This window comes from Prionailurus viverrinus, chromosome B3 (assembly GCF_022837055.1).
Source record: "Prionailurus viverrinus isolate Anna chromosome B3, UM_Priviv_1.0, whole genome shotgun sequence".
NCBI lineage: Eukaryota > Metazoa > Chordata > Mammalia > Carnivora > Felidae > Prionailurus > Prionailurus viverrinus.
Window position 1 is genome coordinate 16,869,174 of NC_062566.1, and position 21,038 is coordinate 16,890,211.

Below are 21,038 nucleotides of genomic sequence, written 5' to 3' on the forward strand. Positions count from 1 at the left end.
TATATTTTAACTCTTTTTTGATGTCTTGAAAACATCAACATGGACATCAATTATCAAACATGCTGTGACAAAGTGTAATCATGCCCTCCTAATACAGACAGAATTGATCTTCCAGGAATTTTCAAATTGTTGAATTCTTCTGTTGCTTAATAAAACATTTCTCTACATTAGTAACCTTGAAAATATAGTCCTTTTTCTGCTTATACTTTTATTGTCAAATTTAAGAATCTCTTGCTAAATCCAAAGTCATGAAGATTTGCTCCTATGTTTTTGTCTAAGAGTTTTATAGTTTAAGCCCCTACATTTATGTTTTTGATAGTTTTTTTTTTACATTTTACTCATTTTTGAGAGACAGAGTGCTAGCAGGGGAGGAGCAGAGAGAGAGGGAGACACAGAATCCGAAGCAGGCTCCAGGCTCTGAGCTGTCAGCACAGGGCCCGATGTAGGGCTTGAACTCACTGACTGCGAGATCATGACCTGTGCTGAAGTCAAATGCCCAACCGACTGAGCCACCCAGGTGCCCCAGTTTTTTTTTTTTTAATTTTAGAGAGAGCCTGAGCTGGGGAGGGACAGAGGGTGAGGGAGAGAATCTTAAGCAGGCTCCATTCCCAGAGCAGAGCCCAAAGTGAGCCTCCATCCCGACTGTGAAATCATGACCTGAGCTGAAATCAGGAGTCAGATGCTTAAGAGACTGAGCCAACCAGGCGCCCCTAGGTTTTTGATACACTTTGAGCTAATTTTTTATATATGGTGTGAGGTGGGGGTCTAAATACATTCTTTGCATCATGATATGCAGTTGTTTCCACACCATTTGATGAAGAGACTATTCTTCCTCTGTTTTGGTAACCTTGCTGAAATATCAATTGTCTACAAATGTATGGTTATTTATGGACTCCTGATTCTATTCCATTGGTCTGTATGTCTATCCTTATGCCAGTACCATACCACTTTGATTACTGTAGCTTTGTAGTAAGTTTTGAAATCAAGTAGTGTGTGAGTCTTCCTACTTTGTTCTTTTTTTTTTTTTTAAATGATATTGCTTTGGCTATTCTGTATCCCTTGCAATTCCATATCAGTCTGCTTGTCAATTTTTGCAAAGAAGCAAGCTGGGATTCTGATATGGACTGCATTGAATCTGTAGATCAATTTGTGAATATTGTTAACAATGTTAACTCTTCTGATCCATGAACATGGGCTGTTTTTCCAATTATTTGGATCTTTGTTAATTTCTTTCAACAGTGTTTTGCACTTTTCAGAGTATAGGTTTTGCACTTCTTTTCTAAGTTTATTCCAAAGTATCTTTTTCTTTTTGATGATATTGTACATGGAATTATTTTGTTAGTTTCATTTTATTTCATTGTTCATTGCAAGTAGATAGATATAAACATAATTTTTGTTTACTTATTTTTATTTTACACTTCAACCTTGCTGAACTTGCTTACTAGTTACAAGAGGTTTTTTTTAGTGAATCCTTAGGTTTTCTATATACAACATTATGTCATCTACTAATAAAGATAGCTACTTTTTCTTTTCCACTATGGGTGCCTTTTATTTCTTTATCCTAATTTCCTTGGCTAAGACCTCTAGTACAGTTTTGGATAGAAGTGGTGAGAGTGGACATCCTTATCTCTGATATTAGAGGCAAAGCATCCAATCATTCACCATTAAGTATGATGATAACTGTGGATTTTCATAGATGTCCTTTATTAGATTGAAGAAATTCCTCAATTTTTAATCATAAAAGGTGTTGAATTTTACCAAATGCTTTTTTGTCAGTTGAGATGATTATGTTATTTTTGTTTTTATTCTATTTATGTGATGTATTGCATTAGTTGATTTTCTGATGTGAAACCAACTTTGCATCCCTGGGATAAATCCCAGTTGATTATGTTTTTATATGTTGCTATATTTGGCTTGATAGTATTTGTTCAGGATTTCTGCATCCATACTCACAAAAGATATTGTTATGTAGTTTTCCTTTTTTGTGGTGTCTTTGGTTTTAATATACAGGTAGTACTGGCCTCATGAAACCAGGAACTGAGTTGAGGAATGTTTTCTCATCTTCTATTTTTTTGACATTTTTGTGATTATTTGTGTAATTATTTGAAAAATATTTAGTACAATTCAGCAGTGAAGTCATCTGGACCTAAGCTTTTCTTTGTGGGTCATTTTTGATACTAATCCTATGTCTTAATTTCATATAGGTCTATTTAGATTGCATATTTCTTCTTGAATTGGTCTAGTAATTCACGTCTTCCTAGGAATTTGTCCATTTCACCTAAGTTATTTAATTTATTGTAATTAGTGTATAAATTAGTATTCCTTTCTGTTTCTGTAAGATTGGTAGTAATATCTTTTCACTTCTGATTCTAGTAATTTGAAATCTTCATCAGTCTACCTAAAGGTTTGTCAATTTTGTTGATCTTTTCCAAGAAATAGCTTTTGGTTACATTGATTTTTCTCTATTGTTTCAAAATTTTCTATTTTATTCCATTTTATTTAATATTTCCTTCTGCTTCCTTTAGATGTAGTTTGATCTTACTGAGCCAGGAAGGGGAAGGGACAGAGCTCTCATGCTTCAAATACCACAAACTCTAGCCTTTCTATTGAATTTTTGTAGCTGTTTTTGTATAGATATTTCTCTATTTCCTATTGGCCCTTGGGATCATTTTCAGGGACTTTAAATGGTTATTTTTTCATTCCAGGATTTCTTTTAACCCCATGCTAGAGAATCCATGCAGCTCACAGAAGAGTCTCATGTGTGAGTCCCTGAAGCTTTTTCTGCTCCTTCTGCTGCCCAGCCACTTGGCTATGTGGGGGACTGCAGTACAGCTGATGCTAAGGAGGGCTGGCATAGGTAGTTTCCATCAAGGAGGGTCTGGGTGCCACTGAAATAAGGAGGGACATTTAGGTTCAACAAAAGAAAGACTTTCGTGAACTTTGACATTATCCCCTAATGCATATTTCTTGACTTGGGGGATAATCACTGGCATTTAAGCAGGGAGAGGAATCTACAGGGGCATAGTGGAGGGGGTGAACATGGGGACATGATGGGGCTGACGTTGCATGTGTCATATCTGACCTAGGTGATGTCTGAGAGTCTGTGTGCTCAATGTCAGTGATCCTATCTGCATGGATTTCATATTGGGTGAATCCTCTCAGTGGCTCTCCAAACTCAGCCCATAGCTGTTGTCCTCATAGATGGTAAGGTTTAGCTAAATTCATTTCTGATCGCTTTCATGGCTTTAGAAGACCTTCTGTTTAGTTTATAACAGATTCATTTTCTTTAAAAAATTTTTTTAATTTTTTAAAATAATCTTTTTAATGTTTATTTATTTTTGAGAGAGAGAGAAAGACAGAACACAGAGAGAGGGAGACACAGAATCTGAAGCAGGATTCAGGCTCTGAGCTGTTAGCACAGAGCCCGACACAGGGCTTGAACTCACCAACTGTGAGATCATGACCTGAGCGGAAGTCAGACTCTCAACCAACTGAGCCACCCAGTGCCCTTAATTTTTTTTTTTTACTTTAAGAGAGAGAGATACAGAGAGAAATAGAGGGCACAGAAGCAGGGGAGGGTCAGAGAGAGAGAGAGAGAGAGAGAGAGAGAGAGAATCTTAAGCAGGCTCCATGCTCAGCTCAGCATTGAGACCATCGCGGGGCCCCATCCCATGACCCAGGGATCATGACCTGAGCTGAAATTAAGAGTCAGATGCTCAACTGACTGAGCCACTCACGTGCCCCAACAGATTCATTTTTATTTAGGTGAATGAAATTGACATTTTGTGTACAAACTACACCTTTTCATAGAGTTACATCTAGTTCACTTAACCATTCAGATCTTAATTGTGTTGGAGGTACCTATTTACCTAAATAGCATTATGAAACTCTAACAGGAAGCCATGAAGCTACCCTGGAAATCTTGATCTCCCTAAGACTAGGAAGAACACTGAAGGCCCATCTGGTTATGAGAGTTCACATTAGATTAGGATGAGTATCAGACAACAATCTTTCCTGCATCTTGACAGAGAAGCTTCTTAGCTGAAGTATTCCCTGATTAATGACTCCCACAGGGAATGGATTCTAGCCATTCTTCTTCCCTCCTCTTCCCCCTCCTGCAAGTACAAGAATAGTTGCTGGCAACTGGTGAACAAGTGCTGGTTTGGATAATGTCTTAGGTGTGACTTCCAATTTACCTGTTAGGGTCTTTAGTGCTGGGAATTACAAAGACACATTCTCTCTTGCAGAAGGTTTTTTCTATCCAAGCTTTCTGTCCCTGGAAGAGAAAGAAGTGAAAACTAGACCAATATAGTCCCACACAATCATCAGAGTTCATTATTTTACTTAAAAAAAATCATTAACAGGAAGTCTGACCAAAACATCTGAATAGACACCTTCAATAATGGTGGATGCAACTCTTTAAGAATCTTTTTCAGAGAAATGGCTTGGAAGTAGGTATTCATGGTTTCCATAGGGCTATAAAACCTAGGCTTTGCATGCAAGTCAAAGTCTGCAAAGGGGGCATTATGCCATCCTGGAGCAAGCCAGTGCCCAGACAAGCCCTGGTATAAATGTGAGTTACTGGAAAAGCCAACAAAGTCTGCAAGCGTCAGATTAGGACTTTGTCTGCTATCAAGAACCTCATCTTCTTTGGACTTCCAGGCACCCATACACCATAGTAATTTTACAAGTGGACTCTAACTGGTGCTCAGATTCACTGAATGTTATTTTTATCATTAAAAATATTGAAGGTTGTGAAGAAATGGGTACTTATATAACATGGCTGCTGGAGCTAGAAGTTGGTACAACCTCTAACAAGGGCAATTTGGCAATAATATCAAAATTACAAAGCATATACCTTTTGACCATTTAGTATTTTACTCTATCAGTATCCCTGAATACATGCAAAATGACACATATTCATTTATTTATTGCAACCACTGTTCATGATATCAAAAGACTGGACATCACCTACTGTTTATCAGTAGGGGATTGTACCTGTGTTATGGAACAATCATCAATAGAATTCTCTGTGGCTATTAAAAAAATTAGACTTTCTCTCTGTATCAATAGGGAATGATCACCAAGCTATAGTAAGTAAAAAAGTAAGACATGGAATAATCTCTCGGGTATTGTCATTAAAGTTACAGAGAAGAGATATTAATATGAAAACACACTTGCTTGACAGTAGACATAATATACTGGGAAGGGCTCACATGGAGCAGCTAACATGGTTCCCTCCAAGAGATGGGATCTGGAGGCCTGGGGAACATGGGTGATGGGTGAAGATGACACACCTTTTAAATTCTTGAGAAAGACTTTATTATTTTAAAAATTTTTTGGTGTTTATCTATTTTTGACAAAGAGACAGAGCACAAGCAGGGGAGGGGCAAACACAGGGGGAGGAAGAGGGAGACACAGAATCTGAAGCAGGCTCCAGGTTCTGAGCTGTCAGCACAGAGGTTGACGTGGGTCTCAAACTCACGAGCTGTGAGATCATGACCTGAGCTGGAGGCAGACACCCAATCGACTGAGCCACCCAGGTACCCCGAAAAAGACTTTATTTTTTAAGAGCAGTTTTAGTTTATAACAAAACTGAAACGGAGGTAGAGAGAGTTCCCATATACACATGCCCAGACTCCATAATTATCAGCATTGTCTACCAAAGTGGTACCTTTGTTACCAAAGTTGAGCCTATATTGACTCTTCATAATCACCTAAAGTCCACAGTTTACTTAGGGTTCACTCTTAATGTTGAATATTTTAGGGATTTGACAAATGTATAATGACATGTGTTCACCACTATAGTATCATGCAGAATAGTTTTATTGCCCTAAAAATCCTCTGTGTTCTGCCTATTTACCCCTATCTTACCCCACCTCCTGGCAACCACTCATCTATTTATTGTCTCCATAGTTTTGCCCTTTCCAGAATGTCCTATAGTCGGAATCATACATATGCAGCCTTTCAGACTGTCCTCTTTCCCTTACTAATATGCACTTAAGATTGCTCTATGCCTTTCCATGGCCTGACAGCTCATTTCTTTTTAGTGCTGAGTAATATTTCATTGTCTGGATGAGCCACAGTTTATTTATCCACTTACCCACTGAAGTTGGTGGCTTCCAAGTTTTGGCAAACATGAATAAAGATGCAATAAATGCCCACGTGCAGGAACTTATATTTTTCTCTTTAAAATTTTGGGTTTTTTGGAGTGCCTGGGTGGCTCAGTTGGTTAAGCATCTGACTTCAGCTCAGGTCATGATCTCATGGTTCGTGAGTTCAGGACCCATGTCAGATTCTGTGCTGACAGCTCAGAGTCTGGAGCCTACTTTGGATTCTGTGTCTCCCTCTCTCTGCCTGTCCCTGCTCATATGCTCTCTCTCTCTCAAAAATAAATAAATATTAAAAAAAATTAAAACTTTGGGTTTTTCTTCCTTTAAAATTTTGAATTATATAAAGGTATTACCTATTTAAAAATATAAAAAAATTTGCCTGAAATGAAAATCTAAAATAAAACAAGTTTTTAAAAAGGGAAAAAAAACCTCTGCCACTCTAATAATTAGCTGTTGTCATTTTTCATTTCCTGACCTCTCATTCACCTACATCCATTTGTTGAAGATTTTTTTTTTGTGCAAGGTGCTGTGCTGAGTGCTTGGGGACTTCAGAGGAGAAGCATTTGGGGTGCTTGGGGACTTCCAGGGCAAGCTGGGTCACCACCCCCTGGAAGTGTCAGAGGATGTGATGCCCGCACATGTGCTGAAGGAGGTTGGCAGTACGGGGTGGCTTTGTGGAGCTGAGCGAGGCAGGAAGGAAACCTGTCCACCTTACCAGGGTGCCAACATCCTTCCCTGTGTCTCCTTGAGGACTGGCTCAATATGTGTTGTGATATTTGTTTACGTGTGATGTGTGTGCTTGTGTGATGTATTTGTGCGTGTGTGCGATGTATGTGTGGTGTGTGGGTGTAGAGTGTATGGTGTGTGTGTGTGGTCTGATGTGTGCACATGTGTGATGGTGTGCATGTGAGTGGGTATGATTATATGTGTGATGTGTGTAATATGTGTGGTGTGTGCTATGCATGTAGCATGTGTGCTATGTAAACTGTGGTGTGTATATAACGTGTGTGTATCTCTGAGGGAGGAGAGCAGACACAGGGAAATGGAGCGACCTAGCTTGTGAAACCTGGAGAATCCTGAATCAGATCTTGGAGAAACTGCAGAGGACAGAGCCTCATGTTCGTGGCCACTTTCCCACAGTCTCTAGAGTGAGCGTCACAGTGTGACCTGTGACCTGAGGGTGTTGTGGCCCTCACCCATCTGGGCAGCAATTCCAATTTAGGGGTTCCCTTGTGTCCATGGATGCTGTCTCCTCAGAGCGTGCCGGCAATGACCACATGTCACACACACCCTTCTCGATGAGGTCATGTCAAGGCCCCAATGCCACTTTCGTTGCTCCACAGATAGTCCTGGCCCCGGTCTTAGTCATGCTGAGACAGTCTGATCAGGGTTTTCATCCTTCTGGAAGGACCTATGGTTCCCCGAGCCTTTCTGGGAAGGTCTTAAGAGTCAGCTGGTTACTTGGCTTCTTTTTGAATAACAGGAATGATTATAATTCAAAACCTTCCCGAGGGGCCTTCAGAAAGCAACACTACACCTTTGTCTCCAAGTAATTTAATGACTCCTTGAAAACCACATCACTAATGAGAGGAAAGTGGCTGCATCCACTCAGAGGAAAAACCTCAGAGTGGTGAGCCCCTGAAGCCCAGGTCCCAGCCCTTATCCTGTGGAGTGTTAGAACAATCCAGGGCAAAATGGCCAAGCAGAGCATTTGCTGTCTGGAAAGAAAATATGTTTCCCCTCTTGCACATCACTCCTCACTTCCCAGAGAAGCTGGGAGAGCATACTCGCCCCCCTTTTTAAAATAGAGTTCATATTGTTTGGACTATATGCCTTCAATTAAAGACAATAAGAGCTCTAACAAATACTGAACTCCCATGAGTAGGCTAGGTTTTCACAGAGACATAGGATAGCGATTCTGAAATTACTTTCTGTGTATTCTAGGACAGAACAAAGAAATCAATATATTGTGGATAATGGGGGCTGGGTTTCTCATTGTTGGAGAAGGGTTACAAGCATGGAGAGTGGGGAAGATTAGAACAAATCCCTGGAGCAGTGGACTGAAATTGAAATGATCAGTGTGTACCCATGATTTGTAACATGTAGAGAGATAGATATAAGACCAGATAGAGGCAGGTGTGGTCCCTCCTTCTCTCCCTCTCTCTCTACACACACACACATACACACACACACAAGTATACATAACATATTGTATTAGTTATCTATTGCTTAATATAACAAATTGTCCCCAAACTCGGTGCTTAAAACAATAAAATTTATTACCTCACAGTTTCTGTGGACCAGGAATTGAATGTGGCATATCTGGGTACTTCTGACTCTGTCTCTCCCAGGGATTCAGCCAAGCTGTGGGTGGGGCCATGGTCTCATCCAAAGGGAATCCACTGGGGAGCACCCAGTCCTAGCTCCCTTATGTGGCTGTTGCCAAGATCTAGGTCCTCTCAAGGACCCAGCACCTCAGTCAGTTCCTTGTCATGTGAGCCTCTCCACAAGGAACCTCACAACATGGTGGGTGACCTCCATCAGAGTGGGGAGTGCAAGAGTCACACAAGAGAAGCCATGGTCTCTTTACAACCATGTGTCTGAAGTGATATCTCTTTAGCTGTATTCCATGCATTAGAAGAGTCTCCCATTCTGGCTGCCCACAATCAGGTGGAGAGGACTACTATAGTGTAAGTGAACATTAAGCTTTTTCTCTTGTAACGTGAGTGCCTGACATTCAGCTTTTGACTGTTGAGGCATTCATGTCAAAGACATCCATCTCAAGTAAATATACTGCCAGATATACGACACAGCTACTAACAAAACAGCCAAATAAAGAACTAGGCTGCCCCCGCTCACCAAGCTCCCTCTTTCAGAAAGTGCTGGTTAACCTAGAGAACTGACCCTTGCCCTTCCTGTGCCCTAATACCTGCTCTCATGCCTGAAATTCACCATAAAGAGTGAACCCTCGAAACCCTAAACACCCCACCCTTGGACACTAATAAAGGCAGAGTTCTGGATCTGCTATCTCTATCTCTACTTGTGTCCTTGCTATGTGGCCCATTGGGTATGCCACGTACACTCAAGGCTTGTGAGTAATAAATCTTGTTCCTCAGAGTTTCCTGCTAGTTTTTGCTGAAGTGCATCTTGCAGTCATAATAAGAATTACAGGGCTGGTCCAGCCACAACATTAGTTCCACAGGGGGAGTCTCTGTGGAGGTTCACTGTGAATAACACAGGTTCTGGTGAATGCCTCGGTCATTCCTAGCCAAGAGCATCACTAACAGTAGGCTGGGACCAACACAACAACTACAAAGGCATAAATACCAGGAGGCTAGGGTCTTTGGGGTCATATGCCTACCACATATGCACACGTATGTGTGTATATGCACACATTCATGTATTTCCTGGCTCTATCCACTGAAAGGGCGTACCACCAATGAGTATATTTAGTGCTCAAATATTGGCTTCTAAATATTGTTCTCCACTGAAGCGAACTGGGGCTTCTTGGAGAAATGACTGTATCCAAGACTGGAGCAGGGAGAGTACAAGAAGGACCTGGAACATCTTGTTTAGCCAGTAAGTGTTTACTTTTGATGTGGGAACTTGCCAAAAGAACACTGAAGCCACTTTGAAGGGACTCTCACTGGCTTTATCTGGGATAATTGAGCATGAAAATAAGTACTTACAATAATGAAGTAAAACCTTTTGACTGAAATAAGAGCCCATGGACCCACACTGGTATAAATCCATACATAATTCAATACATAGGGGTGATGGGAACGCTCTTTCCTCCAGTAGTAAGTCATTTAATAAATACAGAAGGAATGATGGACGTAGAAAATCTCCATGTGGCAACTATCACACATGTTTTATGAATGCTAAAAGTAGTGGGGAAAAGTTTGAAGAGTAACAGTACACTTACATAATCTCATAGTATCTCCCACAGGTATTTACTAATCATAAAGAGGAAATTAGTGGCTTGGCAGTGGAGAAATTTGGGGAACACCACCTAAAGCCAAGTGAACATCACCAGTAATGGAACAAAGATTCACCATGAGCCTCCCAATAAAATGCATGAGAGATAAAAATGCCAAAAATGCATAACTTGAATCTAAGCAGGAGCAACCTCAGATAACCCAAACTGAGGGGCATCCTACAAAATAACTGACCCATACTCTGCAAAAATGTCAAGGTGACCAGGAAAGACTGGGGAATGGTTCTAGCCATTGTGGAAAGACATGACGGTGAAATGCCCTTCCACCTCTGTGCCCTGCTCTCTAGACCTCACTCCCTCTCAGCTCCTCCCCCTTTCCCGTCTTTAGGCCCCGCCCCCTGCCCCTGCTAGGCCCCGCCCCCTCTGCCTGTCCCCCTAGGCCCTCCTTCTCAGCGCCCCCTAGCACAACAAACCAGTCAGTGGGCACGTCCTAGGAAACCCAGGGGCAATGCAGTGTGGGCAATCAGAAAACCAAGGTCCAGCTCCTGAACAACTAGGCTTAGGTCCCACATCATCAAAAGGGGGAAATACCACCTGCCCTACAGGATTTAATACGCTGAGGTGGATGAAGAACTTGGAAAGCAGCAATGTGCTTCTTGTTTTTATTAATGTCTGTTCTGTCTCAGGCAGCATTTAAATGCCTCCATCAAGGAGTGCCTCCCTCCCCCATCTCCTTTACATGCAGGTGCAGGGCATCTGTTGCCTTGAGGGAGTATTGGCCAACACCTTACCCCCAAACTTGGGAGGGGGCCTTTTCAGAGTGCCAAACCCCAGCCCTTGGAGCCCTGGGCAAGAACAGCAGCTGGCATCCACAAAATGGCCCCATTTCTCTCTGCTTCACCAAAAATCTTTTCTTTTTTTTCCTAATGAATATGCTAGCATGTGACTAACATACTTTCCCTTGGGGAAAAAAGTGCTTTACTTTAAATATCAACTACTGATTTTTTTAAAAAAACTTTAGTCCTGAAGAGCATCCTCAGTTCAAAATTCCAAGTTACTGCTGAGTCTCCAGAAATATTCTAGAATCTTCTGAGGATAAACAAAAGATACAATAGCCACTCTTTGCCTGCAATCTCCAACAGTGTTTTGGCCTGTACTCAAATGTCCCCTCTTCAGGGAGGCTCTCTGGCTCCCCATCACACCCCCACCCCCTGCTGTCTGTCCTTCATACATTCCATCCCACTAACCTCCCTCTCTTCCCTTCCCTCTCTCCTCCTACAAAAGCCATGGAAGGCAAAGCCCTGTTCAGTTCTCTGCTTTATCCCCAGTGCCTCCAGGAGTGCCTGGCAAAGAGGAGTTGCTCATTACCCTGTAATGACTAAATAAATCAATAAATCTCTCGGGTGGAGCATTTCCAGGGGGGCCCAGCTCTTATCAACCTGGCCTACCACAGTCTGGCCCCCTGGGCCCACACACCCCAGTGGCGTGCACACAGAGCAGAAGGGAGGTAACCCAGGTCACCTGAGGAGACTCTGTGCTCATGGTGGGGAGGGGTTCAGCCTCCTGAATGGCTGGGAGCCACTGATGCAGGTGAAAGGCAATGGGTGGAGGACCCCTGCGTCAAACATTCCTCCTTCCCCTCCTGCCTCTGATACCAGGGCTGAGTACCGCCAAGGTAACAACAAAGAGCCATGGAATCTTACAAAGGGCATCCTTGTGAAATGAAAGAAGAGCAGAGCCTCCTGTGGTTCATTTATAGACCCTTCAGATCCCCCTGTTGGGTCAGAGATGGTGCCCACTCATCCAAAATATTCCTGCCCATCACAAATGGTTATTATTTTTTTAAGATTTATTTTGAGAGAAAGAAAGAGAGAGTGCAATTGGGGGAGGGGTGTAGAGAGAGAGCGAGACAGAATCTGAGCAGGCTCCAGGCTCTGAGCTATCAGTACGGAGCGCAATGTGGGGCTTGAACTCACAAAATCAAGAGATCATGACCTGAGCTGAAGCCAGACGCTTAATCGACTGAGCCACCCAGGTGCCCCTCAAATGGTTATTTAAGTGCTTTAGGGCCAGATAAGAGGAACACTAGCACTGAAGATTAAAATCCCACCTGCAGGAGTGCTCACTTACTGGAAAGTCTGTCTGTGAGGCCCAGTGAGGAGACACAGAAGTGGTGCCACCATCACGCTCCCCAAGCCCCTTGAGCTGTCCAAGTCCATGTGTGGGTCACATGCAGCCCCCCCCCCCGCCCCCATTTCATCTCTGAAATGGGAACTGCTCTGCATACTTTCAGCCTCAGCTGGGATAACACCTGTACAGTATCTGGGAGGTACTAGATATAAATGGAAATCCTGGTCATTAGTTTTATCACAGGATAGTAAGTTGCATGATGGAAATAGAGGCAGTATGCAGTCAAGCCTTCACCTGGTGGTTCAAAAACCACCAGGTGCCAGGAGTTCAGAGTGGGTAAGTACGGGGAGGAAACTTCATAGTATGGGCAAGATTTGGACAGGTGGGCTGAAGACATTTGGGGACAGGGAATGGTGGGGTGGGTGGAACAGCATGTGTACAGCAGAGGGAGTGAGGATGCATGTGGAGAATAGGGGGGAGGGACAGGAACAGGGTGACTGAGGGCAAGAGGTGGTGCTGAGCAGTAGGTGGGTGAGGAAATGGAGGGAAGGGGGTGGGTTTCCCACCTCAGTGAGATGGGGATGGGCCATGGAGGGGCAGGAGGAGGCCCCCCCAGGAGATGAGTGTTTAGTGGGCGTTTCTCGTAGTAGTGAAGTGAAGGCAGAAACTAGGCTGCCATGTCTTCATGTTCCAGGTGTTTTGTGAGTGCCATCATGTGGCCAGTGTGGGGCTGGCTGGGTTCAGGGCTCTGAGCTGGGGGTGGAGGTGAGCCAGGTAGTCATGGCCCTACCCTCAGGGGGCTTCCATTGTGGTCAAATAGCAAAGAATAGCAAACAAGGCAGCAGATAAACCAGAGCATTGCTGATTGTGGTAAGAACATGAAGGGAATAAAGAAGAGGGTGTGGTAGAGTATGGTGGTGTGCACGTGGGGTGGGGTAGGAGGCTTGTTAGATTGGGAAGTCTTGGCTGAACAGGCTATACATTTAAACTGTGAAGTGAAAGACCAGAAGGGAATTCTAGGGTGCTGGAACAGCATGTGCAAAGGCCCTGCAGCAGACAGAGCTGCAGGTGCTTGCTGAGGAGCATGGATTGGGTATGTGGCAGACTTTGGAACCGAAGATGCAGGTGGGGCGTGTTCTGTACAGACTTTAGGTCACAATAAGTGGTGGGCAGAGGGGCAGCATGAACTTATGGGGCTGGGTTATAGGGGAGCAAAGGGGAGCCAGGATACCAGTAGGAAGACTGGAGTGTGGCCCACACCATGGGGATGACCCTCTAGGAGATGTGCTAGAGGAAGGAGGAGTCTGCAGGGGGACACCTTTGAGAGACTGAGGCTGGGGTGGGGTGATGGGGTGGGGGCTGGGAAGGGTGAGAGGGCTGAGGGGTGGGGGAGTGGAGCCTGTGGGAGGAGAGGGAGGCAGGAGACAGGGCCAGGACCGCAGGGAGTGGCGTTTGGCCTGGGCCAGCTGTGACTGATCCTGGGAAGTGGCTTCCAAACATAAGAGCTGGTTTACTGTTAGGCGAGTCTCTGTTTACTCAATGGCCCTGTTTCTTGGGCCAAAATTAACAGCAAGCCCTACAGTGAAATGACTGATTTGTGGACCCATTTAGCCAAAGGAAACTGCCTATCTCCTGTATTTAGAGCCAACGCCTCAAAACGCTCATCCCAGGGCTGCATGTGACCCACACGTGGACTTGATTTGACCCTTGTATAAAGAGAAGAATTCTCTGCTATTATTAACCCAGAGGGGGATTACATGTGAAAATCTGGATTTCTGGCTTCTTTGGAATGCCGTTGTGTGTGGGAACGCTGGTGGATGTTCTCGCACACTGGTAGGTGGCTGTGGGTCCCCACACAGGGCCCCGACCTGCCCTTGCCTGGCTGCCAGGAGCACCTGTGGGCCTCACCTGGGGCAGCACCTGCATGCCTGGAAACTCTCCATCCCAGAGAACCAGACAACTTCCCCGCCAAAGCACTGGCACAGGCCACCCATCTTCAGGCGTACAAAGATTAAAACTCCACAATTGTTCCTACTCCACCTGCCACCCACTCACCCCAGCAAGAAGGAGGCCTTGGGCTCCAACCCACAGGCCATTTCTGTGTGGTTTGGCTGATGCTCCTGCTTTGGCCAGACAAGGAGAGACTCTTGAGCCTGACAGACCTCGCCTCATGGCCCCTTACAACAAAGAGAACCAGTAGGAGCCCCAGGTAAGGGCCCATGCTGAGGCTGCCCCTCAGGTGCTGGGCCTCAGTTTTCACATCTGTAGAGTGCGGATGATAACATGAGACTCAAGTGATAGTGCTTGGGAGAACGTCAAGATCTGATTTCCTGTGCTTTATCATCACCATCCCCTGGAGGTGACAGGGCTGGCCTGGAGGAAACGCTAGGGGGGGTGGTCATCAGAGCCCCCACCTCACCTTGGCCAGTGTTCCCTCTTCCCCAGACCTCCAACCCTCTTCTATCCAGGGGCCCTTCCTGGGACAATGTAACACGATCCTCCAGACTGGAGCCCAGGAGCAGAGCTGGGTCTTTAGGCCACCTTTTCCTTTTTCCTTTCCTTTCTTTTTTTTTTTTTTAAGTTTTTTAAAAATTATTTTTGAGAGAGAGAGAGAGAGAGAGAATCTGAGGCAGGCTCCAGGCTCTGAGCTGTGAGCACAGAGCCTGATGTTGGGCTTGAACTCACGAACCTCAAGATCATGACCTGAGCCGAAGTCGGATGTTCAACCAACTGGGCCAGCCAGGCACCCCCCCCCCTTTTTACTTTCTTTTTACTATAATTCACATACCCTAAAATTCATCTTTTGAAATGTGCAGTGTGTGGTTCAGTCGGTTAAGCATCTGACTTCGGCTTAGGTCATGATCTCACAGTTCATGAGTTCGAGCCCCACATCAGGCTTTCTGCTGTCAGCACAGAGCCTGCTTCAGATGCTCGGTCGGTCTCTCTCTCTCTCTCTCTGCCCCTTCACTTGCGCACTCTCTCCATCTCTCTCTCAAGATGAATAAATAAACTTCAATAAACAAATAAATAAATTTTAAAAATGTGCAGGGTTTTTTTGTTTTGTATTTGTTTTTGTTTTTTTGTATATCCCCAAGATTGTGAAACTGCACTAACACCAGAGCATCTGCCATTCCTAAAGAAAAGTCCTTTACTTACTAGCAGTCATTCCCCAGCCCCCACAGCCCCTCAGTTCCTGACAACCACGAATCTGCTTTTTGTCTCTATGGATTTGCCTCTTCTGGGCATTTTATATAAATGGAATCATACAATACGGAGCCTTTTACAGCTCGTTTCTTTCATTTAGCAGAATGTTTGCAAGGTTCATCATATTGTAGCAGGTGTCTGGGCTTCATTCCTTTTTATGCCTCAGTAATATTCCATCGCAGGAATTCATCAATTTATGGACATCTGGGTTGTTGTCACTCCCTGGCTATCGGAAAGAGCACTGCTCTAAAGACATTTCTCTTTTTAGAGGGAATACTAAATAAAGCCAGGAAAAAAAGAAGCAAATGTATTAACTTGTCAGCTTGTGTTTGTGGTGGGGGAATCAGAATTTTTTCCTCTAATTGCTTCATCATTTATTTCATGTTTTTAGTTTTCTAAGGAAAAATATAACTGATTTTAAAAAGAAAATAAGAAAAGTGGCACCTGGGTGGCAAGGTTGGTTCAGTGTCTGACTTTGGCTCAAGTCATGATCTCATGATTCGTGGGTTCAAGCCCCACATGAAGGCTCTGTGCTCACAGCTCACAGCTGAGACCCTGCTTCAGATTCTGTGTCTCCCTTTCTCTCTTCCCCTTCCCTGCTCTCTCTCTCTCTCTCTCTCAAAAATGAGTAAACATTAAAATAAATTAAAAACAAAAAGAAAAAAAGAAAATGAGACTGTGCCCATGGTACCTGGCCGGTGTTCAGAGTCTCTGAGCCCAGGTCTCCCAACTGTAGTGGGCTCCAAGGGGTCAGACTCATGGTAACACCTTTGATGTTTCAGTGGCATCACTAATTTTGTAATCTTCCAATAACGCAGCAGATTCCCATTCCATCATCTTGGATTTATGCATATTTTGAGCTGTGATTGCAAATAATGGAGCCCTAGGACACATCTTGAATGGTAACTAGTTTAATTCAGAATTTAAAAAGGTTATCTATTTTTCTAACTTGTAGAAAAAGTTGCAATGGACTGAATGTTGGTGTTCCCCCAAAATTCACATGCTGAAATACTAACCCCAGTGTGAGGGTATTAGGAGGTGAGGCCTCTAGGAGGTGATTAGGTCAGGAGGTTGGAGCCCTAATGACTTGGATTAGTGCCCTTACAGAATAGACCCCAGAGTGTTCCCTTGCTCCTTCCACCATGTGAGACAGCTATCTGTGAACCAGGAAGGGGTCGCCTGACATCAAATCTGCAGGTGACTTGATCTTGGACTTGCCAGCGTTCCTGTGAGAAATTAAGTTTATGAGCCTCCCAGTCTATGGCATTCTATTATAGTAACCTGAATGGACAAAGACAAAAGCCTTGCCAGAATTTGGTGTATGGATTTCATCAAAATTGGGTTTTCCTGTTAAAATGTGAGCAGACACCCATTTGCTTTTGGAATGATCATTTTTGATGCAGTCAAACCACGTAAGACAAGGCCTTAATTCAAAGTGGTGCTGTCCAGATGCCGGATACACTTCTCACAGGTGCTACCTGCCAGGCTGACCTCGCCTTAAGTGAGGGGGTTGCTGACCTTGGATGGAATGAAGGGTGGTTATTAGCCCTGAGCAAGTGCAAATAGTCAATTAGGAGGAAAAACCAAAGCAAAACAGAAGAGGAGCCCATCAGAGCAATCCAGATACTTAATTATGCAGCTAGGCCAGCCACACAGGCAGCAGCTGGGCTTAGGGTACTGAGACTGATATGGGCTCCTCATTTTTACCATTGACAGGAAAGACCTTCAGGTCATACAGATGCAGCAAAAGACCCCAGGTGCAGAAGGATATTTCAATATCCTGGAATGAAGGCCTGTGGGACCCACTCCCACATCCACTTATCCTGGACCATTTGAAGGAGGAGAGGAAATAAAAATGGGCCCTTTGTTGGGATATCGAATTCTCCCACTCTCCAGACAGCTGTGCTGGTCACCAATGAGGACCAATGCACAAAGTACATGGGCAGTTTGTATTCCAGCTGAGGGCTCTCCACTGAGCCTAGAAAAAAAGGGGTGATCAGGACCTCAGGTAAGATGATGGGTTGGCAGGAGGAAATGAAGGGAGAGAAGGGAAGGTGGCCAAGGTCAGCTTCTAGCCCCAGCCCCAGGCAGAACCATTTGAGGGGAGATCTCCTGAAAGTCACATGTCCATATGGATGTCAGCTCTCTCTGCTCCCCATTTTCAGGATCACATACAGGTAAGCCAGATGGGCACTTCTAAACACAAGGTGCACTTCACAGATGTGAGTGGCCCCACAGATGTGAGAGGATGGGACTCAGGGGTGGGCCATGGTTTTTTTTGGATCATACTTTTGAAGGAGGTTGCCTTACTCTGTGGATGGGGGAAGCCATAGTTTCTGGGTGCCAGGGCCTGCACCACTCTCCTTGCCTCTTCTCTTTCAGGTGTTGGAGACCTATGCCTGGTAGGTGCTCAGGTGAGGGTTGCTACCTGTCCTAGAATGGGCCACTGGGTCCTGAGTGGAGCCAGGTCTCCTCCCTATCTTTTCCCCTCTATCACTGCTCTTTGATAGGACCTGGCCCAGAAACTTGCTTCTAGAAAGGGGTCCACAGGGTCTGTGCCTGTGTTCTTCAAAGATGGTACAGGGGAAGTGGTTAAAAATGTAAGTATCTGGCAATTCTGGAACAGGAGGAAATATTTGCAAATCATATATCTGATAGAGAATCAACATCCAGAATATGTAAAAAAAAAAAACCAACACACAAAAACCTACAACTTAACAATAACAACAGTAAACATCCCGATTAAAGATGGGCAGAGGACTGGACTAGCCATTTTCCAAAAAAGACATACAGACGGCCAACAAACACATGAAAAGATGCTCGGTGTCACTAATCATTAGGGAAGGTAAGTCAAAACCAGAGAGATATCAGCTCACACCATTAGGATGGCTACGATTGAAAACACACACACATAACAGAAAATAACAAGTGTTGGTGAGGACGTGGAGATATTGGAACAGTTGTGCACTATGGGTGGAATTTTAAAATGGAGCAGGGGCACCTGGGTGGCCCAGTCGGTTAAGCATCTGATTCTTAATTTCAGCTCAGGTCATGATCCCATGGTTCATGAGTTCGAGCCCCACATCGGTCTCTGCACTGACAACATGGAGCCTGCTTGGAATTCTCGCTCTCCTCCTCTCTCTCTGCCTCTCCCCCACTCTCTCTCTCTCTCAAAATAAATAAATTAATAATCCTTTTAAAATGAAGCAGATGTTGGAGCACCTGTGCGGCTCAGTTGGTTAAGCATCCGACTTTGGCTCAGGTCATGATCCCACAGTTGGTGGTTCGAGCCCCACGTCGGGCTCTGCGCTGACAGCTCAGAGCCTGGAGCCTGTTACAGGCTCTGTGTCTCCCTCTCTTTCTGCACCTCCCCCAGTCTCTCTCTCTCTCAAAAATAAACATTAAAAAGATTTTTTAAATTAAGAATAAAAAAATAAAATGAAACAGATGCTATGGAAAACAGTTATGGTACCTCCTCAAAAATGAAACTTAGAATTACCATATGATCCAGTAATTCCACTGTGGAGCATATGCCCCAAAGAATTGAAAACAGAGTCTCAGGGAGATATTTATACACTGTGTTCATAGCAGCATTATTCAAAATAAAATGTGGTTTACCTATATGAAGCAATATTATCAGTATTCAAAAGGAAGGAAATCCTGACACCTGCTACAATGTGGATGAACCTTGAGGACAGTACGCTAAGTGAAATATGCCAGTCACAAAGGACAAATACTTATATGAGGTGCCTAAAATAAATTTGTAGAGACAGGCACTAAGAGTGGTGGGTGCCAAGGGCTGAGAAGGGGAAATGAGGACTTAGTGTTCAATGGGTAGCGTTTCAGTTTGGGAGGATGAAAACGTTCTGGAGTAGATGGTGATGATGGCTGGACAACAGTGTCAATGGACTCAATGCCAGTGAACCATACTCTTAAAAATGATTCAGATGGTAAATTTTATATTGTGCGTATCTTAACACAACTAAATATAAATTTAAAAAAAAAAAGATATCTAGGTTTCACTCCAGGCCCTGGAATCAGAATCAGGGTGTGAGAACCTGTATTTTAACAAGCTTTTGAGATCCATTGCCCATGCGGCCCTCAGCTTCCCACTGCTCTATTTGGGTCCTCCCAAGCCAGTCCTCTCAAGGAACTGCAAGTTCATGCTGTAAGGGAGATAAGTCGGAGGAGATGTCTCTGATGTCAGTGCTGGCACCTGGACATCCAGGGAAGGAATCAGTGCTCAGAAGGCATAGCACTATTGGGCCTGCTGTGCCTTTCTTGGGTGATGGGCAAGGTGTCAAAAATTCAGTACCTAAGATAAATAGCATCTCATACAAAATTTTGTCTTTTGATTCGTTTTTTTAAAGTTTATTTGTTTTGAGAGAGAGAGAGAGAGAGAAAGAAAAAAAGAAAGAGAGGGAGAATCCCAAGCAGGCTCCACACTATCAGTGCAGAGCCTGATGCAGGGCTCAAACCCTTGAACCATGAGATTATGACCTGAGCCGAAGTCAAGAGCCGGACGCTCAACCGCCTGAGCCACCCAGGTGCCCCATTTTATACAAAATTTAAAAAAGATAAAATCAATGCCAAGAATCCCTTGTGATCACGATATCAACATTTTAAAGACAGGTTGTTGCTCTCTTTATGATCTTGCCTCGTTGTGTGAGGGTTGTTTCCGATCAGCTCACAGCTCTTGGACTGTGCAGCCAGCATGTCCCCACTGGGCAGTGTACGAGGGTTTACTATGTGGCAGGCCAGCACATTGGGCAGTGTGAGGCTTTTTATACAGTCATGTTTTTTGACTGTAGAGTTCTTACTTTCCCACACGGTTTAAACATGAGGGGATATTTTGGTAAGTGTATATAGGACACTCATTGTTCTTTCTCCCACGGACTCCAATATGGCTCAGCATGGTGCCCACAACAGGTCACTGGTAACCATGGCAGGTTGGCCCTTGCTGGCCCACACAGCGGCTGGAGGACAGTGGGGAGGCCCGTGAAGAGTGTGACAGAGGACTTCAACTACCTCCATTTTGACCTTAGCTGGTACTTTCTAACTGATTAAGTTCTCCCTTCCAGCTTGTCTCTTAACTCAGGCAAAAGACCTGCTGGGCAAATCATCCCGTGATGGGAAGAGCAGTAAGTTCTGTCCTGATGCCAGCGAGCCCCCGTGTATTTGACCCCAAGACAATGATGAATTGACCTTCACTGCCCACTTACACATTCCCACTGGCTTTTGTCCCACATTCTCCCTATTCTCCTTATATGTCCACGTTCTCTGATACCTGGAAGTATTTTCCGCACTTAGGAGACAGTCTTGGAGACTCTAGTCCACTGTCTTCCTGGGGTCGGCCTCGCTGAAATAAATTCCTTTCTTGTTTCACCCACCACCTGCCTCTCTGCCTTTGGATTTTGCCAATGGGAAATGGCCAAAACTGGTCTATTTGCACCAGGTGCTCTTGCACCCCAGTGCCCTGGTTACAAGTGGACCTGGCATCAAAATGAGAAAACACATTCTAGGGGGCCTGGTGGATATGGGTGGGAGCAGGCCTGGGAGTCACCCTGTAACATGGTCACCCTATAAAATGAAGAGGTGCAGAGGCCACTGGCCTGGGCGATGATCCACCACAAGGACAGAGAAGCTTCAGCTAT

At 44.4% G+C, this 21,038-nt stretch overlaps 1 protein-coding gene across 1 annotated transcript in view; it reads right to left on the reverse strand.

The window, feature by feature from the left end:
- Window positions 1-21,038, reverse strand: part of TRPM1 (transient receptor potential cation channel subfamily M member 1) — a 95,388-nt gene that overhangs the window by 64,795 nt on the left and 9,555 nt on the right. The window contains 1 exon segment of the mRNA XM_047862890.1: window positions 4,197-4,276. Coding sequence (XP_047718846.1) covers window positions 4,197-4,276 — 80 coding nt within the window.